At 42.1% G+C, this 11,167-nt stretch overlaps 1 protein-coding gene and 1 non-coding gene across 2 annotated transcripts; both read right to left on the reverse strand.

The window, feature by feature from the left end:
* Positions 1-293: 293 nt before the first annotated feature.
* Positions 294-10,138, reverse strand: LOC145489513 (anoctamin-4-like). The gene is made up of 9 exons (XM_081468496.1): positions 10,045-10,138; positions 9,268-9,646; positions 7,358-7,453; positions 5,514-6,614; positions 4,683-5,020; positions 3,711-3,838; positions 2,305-2,713; positions 1,388-1,647; positions 294-1,070 (listed from the first exon to the last, which is right to left on the reverse strand). The coding sequence occupies exons 1-8, from the start codon at positions 10,095-10,097 to the stop codon at positions 1,392-1,394; spliced, it is 2,760 nt and encodes a 919-aa protein (XP_081324622.1). The 5' UTR covers positions 10,098-10,138; the 3' UTR covers positions 294-1,070; positions 1,388-1,391.
* Trnas-uga (transfer RNA serine (anticodon UGA)) lies at positions 4,086-4,158 on the reverse strand. Its single transcript has one exon. It is a non-coding gene; the product is annotated as a tRNA-Ser (tRNA).
* Positions 10,139-11,167: the final 1,029 nt, after the last annotated feature.

Here is an 11,167-nt window from a genome sequence, read left to right on the forward strand (position 1 = left end):
ACCCAATTACAGCTATAACTCGCTCTAGCTGAAAAAAAAGTAATTATGCGACAGATCAGAGGCTCATGAGAAATAACGAATTATACGTTATAGAACGTTTAAACATGACGTCACGACGGTCATATTAGTGTCCCAAAACAATGAAATAAATGGCCATGTTGGTGTCCAAGCCAATCATGCGCGAGTTAAACTCTTTTCTTATGTAGACACTTTCTTTTGTTCCCATAAATTTGCGTGGCTGCGTAGTGCCACGTGAGTGAAAGCGTTGTATACATCAATTTTCCTTCAAGTGAAAAAGTACCTCACTCGCAAATTGATAAATATAGGATCTTACTGAGCATTTATTAACATCTTTTTCGGAATAAATGTATTCCCTAAAAACTATCTTTTAATAAAGACAAAGAACATTTGTTTGCTCAAAAAAATATTATATTCATATAAGGCAAGGACATAGTAAGTGATAACTAAGCGGATATAATTCTTACATTCAATCTAGACCGAATTCTCACAACTGCTGTTATAACAAATGCAAGGCAAACGTTGGGGAGAGTTTATTTGTTGACATTCAGCAAAAAATCCTCATGACTTGGCGCCCAAGGATCTGTGAAGTGTTTGGATTGGTTGTTATTAGCGCGCCACAATAAACAGAGTTACGACCAATCAGAAACTCTACCCTCCATACGTCATCAAACGTCATCAGCATGGGATTTTTCAGGTTGAATCTCTTCCAGAAAGAATTAAAATGACGAAACTGAGAGACACATGTTTAGTCAGGTTACTAACCAGTGAAACAAACTACGAGCCGATGTCATAACCGTTTGATTCTCAAAGGCATGTTTACCAAAAGTAACAAATCGTAACAACCTAACGAAGTAAGTACAACGATGTAAACGTAAAAGCGTACAATAGTTTTTCACACGAACCAGTTATCCTGTTTTTTGTATTATTATGTTATCGAAGAACTTTAAACAAAACAAAATTCGGGCTGTTCTTTTAGGTGGTTTAGAGTGGTTTAAATTCCAGGAACTTTGAGGGACGGTTCCATTCAGTAAGTTGTCGGCGTAAAGAAGCTGTAAAGAAGAACAGAACAGTCACTACTCTTCGTTACAAGAGAGCTAAGCTAAAAGCTGACGAAAACAACAATATTTTTGTGAAATTTGCAAGAAAAAATATGGGACATGATTTGACCCCTTTAAAAAGTACCCTTTGAATCGTCACCAGCTAGGGGTTTCTTCTATGATAACCTTCAAAGTTAGAACTACTTTGGTACAGCATAATAGGCAGCATCAAATGAAGGTTATGCGTACTGCGTATCTATTGCAGAGCGGAAGGCCTGGTTTCACCTAGATATTGAGAAGTTATAAACAGCTGAAATATGTAAACCAACCTTGCTAAGCCACTACTTCTACACTTGCATCAATCTCTTCCACCTCCCTCTGTAGAAGAGCCTCCTTTGCCAGAAATTCTTCTCGTTTGATTTTCAGCTCAAGGAGCTTAGGCCGGTCAGGCACTAGATATGCCACGAACTTTGTGACGCCGTACACGATGTACTGAAACAAAAACACGAAGGCCAGCCTTGCGGCGATCACCTGCCAGTACTGTTTGGTGACGTTGTAAGGATATTTACGTTCGTGGTAGCCTGGGTACCTGCAAGGGCCAATGCGAAACAAAAATGATTGCAGAGATTCCAACTAACATTCCACTGTAAATACAGTCGAACCTCTATAATAGCAGATTTGCACGTTGGCGTCATTTGACTACAACTACCAGAGTTCCTTTCGTTTTTTCTTTATTATTTACATTTTAAATTCCCAGTGGGTCTAATTAAAAATTGCCCTGATTAGCATAACAAACAGAAAGAGTGAAGGATTCTGGTAGTTGTAGTCAAATGACGCCATCATGCAAGTCGCCTATTAAGCGGCCACCTATTAAACGGCCACCCCTATTAGGCGGCCACTAATCATAGTCCCGGCCGATTGAGGACTCTTCTATTGTTTTTACCTCCATCAAGTGGCCAACCCCCTTTACGCGGCCACTATCCAATTCCCCGAGGGTGGCCGTTTAATAGGGTTTGAAATATATAATCAAAAAGCATTCTTTCTATTTCTCTCCCTCTCTCACTCTTCACCCCCCCCCCCCGCCACCCCGCCTCCCTCCCTAAACCCCTCCCTACGTCCCTCTGTACATCACTTCCTCCCTCCCTCGATCGGCAACTCGTAGACGCCTCCTGCGCAAGACTGTTTTTAGCCTACTTACCGTCGTAAGTTAAGGCGGTAGCTTAGAGTACAGTGAACGTTCACTTACCTACAGTACTCACTGGTATAGTTCAACACTTGATACGCGTATTTATCTTCGGGTTTGCCTCTCAAATCGTAGGTATCAAAGTCTGATATGTTGAAGTAGGACAAACGGTTTTCCACGTAACCCACAAGCGTGTTGTCCGTTGTGTAGGAATATCTGTAAACGATTCTGGGGATAAAGTCTGAAGTGAACGCAATCACAAATGCGTTTACCAGGACTGACAGGCTTGCAATGGCTTCCATGATGCGATACCAGGCGCCGATGTCTTGAGCACGCTTGGCGATAGGGCGACGAAATTGGCAGACAAAGTTTACAGCGTCAACCCGCAGCTCCAAAGCGCTGTTAAGCAACGCGAACAGAGGGGCGAGAGGAAAGGCAGCTACAAACATGGTCACAAAACCGAACTGTAACACTGGAACAAGAGAGAAAAGCAAAGAGTTTTTCAGCATAAACGGCGCAATTCTAAATTGCAAATTGCAGCACAAGAGCAGCACTATTTTAGCAAATTGCTTGAGCTCAAGAGTATCAGTCGTTCAAATACTGTAATTGTCCGGGCTAGGGGAAGTTCAGAAAGAGCTTTGTTTTGGTAACTGACGTCTGGGTAGCTTGAAATGTCATTCATCTTCCGCCCTCAGCCTAATCCCTGGTAGACTACGAGCAGTCTCACTCTTCTTCCGACGCCCGCGCTACTAGCAGCTCGCGGCATTGCCGCTGGCACGTAACGCTCACAGTCACGCTTGGACGCTTACTTGTTTGCGTTCTTCCCCATGGATTTTCGAGGAAAAGAGAGACTTATCGCAGTCTAAATCCCCGGGCGATTAGGCTGAAGGCGGGGGATGACTGACATTTCAGGCTAACGTCTGGGCAACCGGAGCAAAAGACGTCTTCTCAGTCAATCGTATGCCTTCACTGATACACGAAACTCAAATATCTTGGTTGGCCATTTAAATTGTTTTACTCGGCTGATAGTTTTGGTAATCATGCTCAATCGAACTTAATGGATTAGATACAGGATTCTCAACTCGTTGATAAACTGGTTCATCAAGTTTAAACATGCAAAGGAAATCATGACCGTAACGGTGTCTAAATATCTAATCTTTAAAAAGCGCAGATTTTTACCTCTTCTTTTCCGCGGTTTTCTCCTTGGTTTCAGTTTTCATTGAGAAGATATAACAAACACTCGAGACAGTATTTGACTACAGTTTCCCAAAACTTCGAAGTTCGTCAAAAATACTCCGCTGCGTGTCGTATTTTCAACGCTCTTCTCGGTGTTTGGAAATGTCGCCAAACACGTTTTTGATATTGTACTGCAACACCGTGCGGTAAACGTAAAAACTGATCAACTTCTGGACCAGGAAAAACCTTAGTTTATTTCTAGAAGTTTACTGTAAGGAACAATAGAATCTTACCAACTTCCAAGTATTCCCAAAACATGTGATGATCCGGCAGAGCGCTCAGTTTGTAATCTTCTTCCCACTGAGGAATCTCCATTGCTTCCTTCATGGCTTGGCGCAGCTTCCACCACTTCATCAGCCCGCTAAGTAACAGTGAGAACAAAGTCAAAGATAAGTATGAGCTTCAGTACAAAAAAAAAAGTTCAAATGTTGTTGTTTACAGTGGTCAACGTGCTTAGCTACACCCTCACTGACGGGCATGTCACTTACATTGAAAGAAAGAAATATATCAAATATATAAACCTAAAAGGCTTAAAAATTCCAGGCTCTTTACAAGCATGACCGAGGAGTTGAATTTGGGTCTGCCGAGAAACAACTCGGCTAAGTCACTGGTCAGAGCGGGACTTGAACCCGCGATCTCCGGATTTCAAGTCCGGCGTCCTAACCACTCGGCCACACTGCCTCCTCTGTCTTTTAGAAAGCTCTGTCACTGAACTGTCAGGCTTAAGCTTCCTCAGCTGCAAGCGTCTTAGTTTTGGTCTATTGTTACTTCACAGGTGTTTTTCTACCTAATAAAACTATTAGTTGAGTTCTCCTTCGTTTGGAAAGAGATATTTTGCTTTGAAAGGCCTTCATTTTGAGTTGTTATTTTTTGCTGTTGCTTTTGTCTATTACGCCCTCTCTGTTATGTCCTTGTGAAGAAACTTTAGCTATGAAGGCAACAAAAGCAATAAACGCGAATACCTTATAATCCAGTTCTATGCATGTATGTACATGTACGTTACATATAATACAACGTAAATGACATCAAAACTATAAATTAGGTGACTTTGACGAAATAATGTGTTTATTTACTTTTAAAAAACCGACCTTATTCTTAAGGTTTTTTTTGTGTACTTTCTGTTATGTCTTCTGCAAATGACACAACAACAACAACAGCGCATTCAAAATTCACCACAGAGACCAGACCTGCTGGTCAGTACTTACGGGATAGCTACTTCAGTGACGTTGCCAATGATCTGCTGGCCGATCATGATAATCGCCAACTGAATGCAGAGATCAATCATACAGCCCGCAGCTCCACAGCCGTCCAGGCGATATCCTCCACTGCCTCCAAATCGCCGATAGTTGCCCGGTGTACCTATCACCAGATTCAACTTGAAGAAGGCGATGTAGAAAATGGATGAATAAGTGTTGACGAACTGGAACAGGAACATCTTGTAGGTAAAGCTGTCCTGGTAATCGGTTTCTGTTCGCGGGTTTTCCCAATTCGTCAGCCACAACGCCAGCTTCTCATAGAAGAACTTTAACAGGTTGATGAAAACCTGAATGGAAAAAAAAGGAAACAAAAAACAAAACAAGAAGACCATTGTGACAAACCGCCTCATTTGAAATGAAGCGAAAAGGAATCTAGTGTCAAATCTAGTGTACATGTTCTATACTTGACCAAAGTTCTTGATGACCTGAACGAGCAAGGGCCGCACCCAGAAAAAAAAACAAAGCAATGACTGAGGCAGTGTCCATGAAAAAATTATGACTGAGGCAATGTCCATGGTTTGATTCTGTTCCTAGGTATTAAAAGTGTTTATGATGAATATGAACAGTGAAAACAAAAAGCATTACTAAGGCAATTGCCTCGGTTTGCCTGTACCAAGCTATGGTCCAGACGAGGTTTTTTATGCAAACATATATCTTCCTGACAGTTACTGAAACTAATACTGGGAACTCAAATTAAAGCTGAGGAAATTGAACGATGGCTATACAGACTCGACTACCACATTAATAAAGAAACACATAGAAAGTCGGTTTAAACCTCACCAAGTTCAACAAGGCTGCCGTTACACTAGTGATAAACTTGGCATTACTGCGTGTAGATGGCGAGGAACTACCCACTAAAGATCCATACACCGAGGCCCTGTACACGACCACGCCCACCACAGCTGCGATTACTAGGAGTATCATGAACGAGATGGCGCTCCCCACCCCGGCGAACCTCTGGTATCGAGTCATCTTGGGAATGTGGGGGACCATCTTGCCCGTGATGGGATCCCTCCGCCAGGTTGGCGCAGTGGCGACAAACTCCGGGCGAAACTGCTCCTCGACATCTTCAAAATGCATCATGTGCCATTTGTAGGCAAGGACAGCTTGACGACGCTTCCAGAACTCCAGAAAAACCGTCGCCCAAACCGACATGAAGACGGCGAAGACCACCGTGGAATCGTTATCGAACGCGTGGGTTGCAATGGAGTAGTAGCAACTTGAAATCAGCGACCAGTAAGGGCACTGAGCATCACACAGAGGGCACATGTAAAAGATTTTCTCGTTTGACTTGTTACACACATCTATCACAGGCTGGAAGCTGCGTGCGTTGATGATGCCGTACAAGAAGACAACGAGCCCAAAAATAGCAGCAGGGATCAGCATGATGGTGTAAAAACCCAGCCAGGAGAAGTACAAGCCAATTTCAGTGCCAAAATAATCCTTGATGGCGTCGTATGGTTGAAACTTGAACCAGCGTCCAAACCGCGCCCAGTCACGTCTCAAACGCTGCCTGTCGTTAGTGGGCGGTTCGCCCTCGGGACTTTCTTCGGAACCGGGATGGAGCGGGTACGCTGCTGTAATGCACTGATCATGGATCAGCCTCCTGACCCCGACGTCATATCTCTCCTCACTGAATCTCACTTTGCTGCAGATTTGTTCCACCATGCGGCTTCGCTCTGTTTGGCTGAAGAACGTGTCCTTGTTTTGGTGGCCGACATAAATTTCTAAGCGATCCCTCTTAAAGTAGCCCATGAAGTAATTGCGGCTTCTGATGATGGAGGGGTCTTGAATTTCGAACGGGTTGTTGCGAGCAATCATGTCTCGTATGCCTTGCCCAACATGTTTTTCGTACCAGTTTTTGGTCTGGATGTCACTTTCCTAAATGACGAAAAGTAGATAAAATGACAAATAAATGACTGACCGTTTGTCTGCCTGCCTACCTGCCAACCTGACCGACTCATCGACGGACCGAAACGACCGGCCGACCTATCGACGGCGGACGAACTGGCCGACTGGCACGCTGGCTGACTGACCGACCGACCGACCGACCGATGGACCGGCAAATGGACCGATAGACTGTTCACAGTCCGCTATTTTTCCGTACGATCGTAGATGTCGATCGTTGAGCTCGACGGGCCGTCATCTTGGTCTCTTGATGCGAGCGAAACTGGGGAGAGTACAAAATGCCCGTGGGTAGTAGCGGTGGGGTTGATAGCGTGGGGGTCACGGCTAGCCGTGCCCTCCACCACCCCTACCCACCGTCATTTTGTACTCTCTCCAGTTTCGCTTGAATCAAAAGACCAAGATGGCGGCCCGTCGAGCTCAACGATCGACATCTACGATCTCACGGAAAAATAGGGGACTGTGAACAGTCCAATGGACCGACAGACAGACGGACGAACGGACAGACTGAAAATGAACGTATAAAGAGATAAAGGAAGGAAAGAAAAAGGAGATAAGAAAAATGAAGAAATCGGAAAGAATGCAGAGCAGAGAAGGAAAGATAGAAAAAGGGGGTTATGATCGAAAGAACGTTTTTAAAAAAACATTTTAAATTTGTCCAACCTCAGTGCAAACATATCAAACATGTGATGAGATCTAGGCTCGAAATAAAATGTTACCTTTATAGGCATCTTCATCATGATGTCCTCTGCAGTCTTGCTCAAAGTGTCCCATGGAGCATGAATTTTCCAGAAATGAGTCTTTGTCTTGTCATCCTATCAAATACAAAACACAAAATATATATTGTACTGGTAATGACATCATTATTTGCCCAAAGCGTGTTCAATTTTTTTTTACTTATCATTATTTTTTTCACAGCTATGAACCAGTAAAGCCTTTCTCCTGGTTTTGACCGACCAGGGGTCCGTTTCTCGAAAGCCCCGATGCATTTGAAACTTGCTAGGGCCCATTCTCGTCCCCAGAGGCTGCGCTCCTTTTCGTCAGCACTAAAAGGAGCGCGGCCTCTGGGAACGAGAATGGCTAGGGCTAACCCACTTTTTGCGCTCAGTTCTTCCTTCGCCTATGGAAAAGAACCAAGCAATTTTCCTAGACAGGGACTTCAGTAGTACGCTACTTTTCTAAAAGCAAGCTAGAAATAAATAAAAGGTGAACAGTCCCTCGATTCAGGTTTCGCTAACATTGCTCGGTCACGCTTGATGGTAGAGCCACAGCATCCTTGATTATTTGGCGAGAGAAATCCGTGATGAGTACAGACCTCCCGCCAAAATGGCGGCGGTTCCCCAGGATCGAACGTGACGGCTGAACAATTCCAGCCCAAAACATGGATAGACTGTTTACAGAGCGAGTTAAAAAGGTCAATGTTATGCTATTTACACGCCATAAGAGCGCATTACCCTTATCAGACGCAAAGCAATAGAGGTAGAAAATTCAACAAAGTAAACAATGGAAATATGTTGACTGTGAAAATAATAATCGAAACTTAACCACAGAAAATAAAATGCCCTCTCTGCACTTAATCTGTACTGGGCGTTTTAGTGGCATTTTCGGGATTCTTAGACTCTCAAATTCCTCCAGCATTGCATATACCAAAGAATATATAAATTTTTTATAATTGTTATTATTCTTTATATACTCTGACTATACATTTTTAAAACATGTCGTTGAACTTCGCTGGATCACAAAAAACCCAACACAAACATGAGGATTTTTTTAAACGAAAATTCAAGATATTTTTGGAAGTATTCCAAGATGAAGTCAAGAAACGTATATTATTTGAAAGTGTGAAATTTCTTATGCGGCTATGAAGACGCGAATGAACAAACAGATTGCGTGACACAACAACAAAGAAATTTAAGTCATGTGTAAATTTTCGTCTTGCGGTTAACAAACCATGAAAGGCGTGTAGAAAGAACGTCTAGTAAATTCGTAAACACGTAGAGCAGTCTTGGACATAAACTTAATTGAACAACCGACTTTCCCTCTCAGTCGAAAAAATAAGATTTCATGGTCAATGTCTGACTGTAAACATCTTTGTCTAACGGACAGGAGGAAACAGACTAAATTATTCAAAAACTGTGAAAACGTGTGCGAGAAATGAATAATTTTTTTTGGCTCAATCAGGGATTTACGAGAAAAAGTACGCCGCATATTTTTTTAGTAAATTGGAGCAGGTCACTGAACAAAGACAATACTTTGTCCGTCATACGAAGGAGCTTTTTTATCGTTGTTACAGGTAGAATGATCCACTCCCTATTAAAAATACGCTTAAACCTGGAGTCAATATTGGGAAATATTGGAGGGTTCGTACCACAAAATACCGAATACAAAAACTTCAACGTAAATCAGACGTAAATAAGGGAGTTACTGAATCGCTTTTACACTTGACATTTTATAGCATTTTTTAGTCTTGCGAAATGAACGGCGAAAAAGAAAATACGAATGCAGTTAACATGTTTTTCTTCAATATTTTGCAGACAATACACGTTGAAATTTACACTGAGATATTAGCAGGGGCTTACATCCAGCCTGCTCGATCATAAAATACAAACAGTTTATAAGCTGCACCTACCTTGGTCGTAACTTCCTCCTCGTACTCCATCTCAAGTCCAGCCTCTAGTAGATTTTGCCGAAATTTTTCCCGTTTTTCTGCTTTTTCGCTTAACTCTTCTTTCGCGTTTTCTTTCAAATCGTCTTCGTTCGACGGCGTCTCGTACACAATCACATAGTCGATCAACCTCTTGCCATCACGAAAGCACAGCCGTTCCTTCTCTTTCTTTTCGACTTCGACGTGTTCCAACTCGATCTCCAGGGTCTTCTCCTCCATCATCTGGTGTTTCGACAATACAGCTTCCTCGTCTAACAGCGGTGTTTGATCGGCAGAATCACCCTGCCGCCTGGAAGCTTCACTTTGGCTAGCTGCTGGAACTCGAGCGCGCAAACCGCTTGGACTGGCCATGGGGTGTGACAAAATAGAACAAATTTTAAAATAGTTAATTTTAAACTAGGATATAAGACCGGCCACAGAAAAAAATAACTCAAATTACTCGTGACATGTATAGCGGTTGAATGTCATGTGCTGCAGACTGCATATCATACAGCGTAACGCATGGGTTATTGAATGTGCGCGTGATCTTCACCATGACCAATATGCAAATTTGAATGAAAATTATGATGGAATGGACTCTTGGAATGGATTACCTTGATGATTTTGCTGTGTGGGCCAATCGTTCTCTCTTGGCGGCATAAATGTTTGGCAGTCGAGAAGAAAGACAGAAGTATTTTTTCTTTCTAGTACGTCTACAATGTATTTTACAAGCTTTTAATCGTTATACTTAAAAAACCTCACCTTTTGTCCGGAGACTTAGGGGTTGAAGTTTCTCCAGGTGTCATTGCGTTCATATTCTCGTCAACCGCTTCAAGATTACCCGTCTTCTGATGATTATACTGACTACAAAGACAACAATCGTTTACGAAAACTGGGAAAACGAGTGTATGTAAGTTATTTGGTTTCAGTTGAGCAGTTTTACTTACAAGATCTTGAGAGCTTTCTCAGGCATATTTCTGTTCTCGTCTAAAGCACCATACGAAAACATTGTTTCGTTCCTATGTAAAATGAATCAAAGAAACGAATAAGCAACAGAAATTAAAAATCAGCAAAGTTTGTTTTAAAAAAATGGTTTAAATTCCGTTTAATTCAAATAATGGCTGATTCTGAAAGGATGACGAAACCATAAGCAATGAACAACTCAGTTGAGTTTCGAAATCTCGCCACCCGATTAGAGGCGGTAAAAGCGATCGAAGATAGCGGAACCTGCTCCTCTGCTTAGATGTTGGATGTAGTTTCAAATTGTTACACAGTTTTCCGTAACTGTAGACCGTACAAGTGGAGGTTGAACTGACCGGGGAGTTGTACAGCTGTTCATGGAATTTTTCGGTGTACGTGGTGTACGTTTTACCAAAATCTCACTGAAAATAATGGAGGCAACGTTTATGGTTTGCAACGAAAATTCATCTTAACTTACCTATGGATAAGTTTCTTTTTCTCCATTAAACACAAGCTGCTTTGAATTTGGAACAGCTTGGTTCTTCTTAAGGTTGTTCAACAACATTCGGTCCAACTTAGTTCACTCGTAGAATCACATGTGATAGCAGAAGCTCTAGAAAACTAAATTCAATCAAAGATATTTGACTGGTCATTGTTTCGCGAAGAATTCACCTGTATGTGAATACTTCGCGTAAAAATGAGCCAATCAGATTCGGTAAAATAAAAGAAAAATAAATCGTGGAAAACGAAGTATGTCATGAATGATGGTGCACACAAGTCCAGTACACTGTTTGTAATTTCACTCTTAACAACAACCACAACAAAAACTTTTACAACAAAAGCTCTTGTGCATGTACGGTTTAATTTTAATTGTGCACGTCTACATTTATGGTCAGTCGATTATGAATGTCGAGACTTTGGACAA

This window comes from Orbicella franksi, chromosome 6 (genome assembly GCF_964199315.1).
Source record: "Orbicella franksi chromosome 6, jaOrbFran1.1, whole genome shotgun sequence".
In the NCBI taxonomy this organism is placed as follows: domain Eukaryota; kingdom Metazoa; phylum Cnidaria; class Anthozoa; order Scleractinia; family Merulinidae; genus Orbicella; species Orbicella franksi.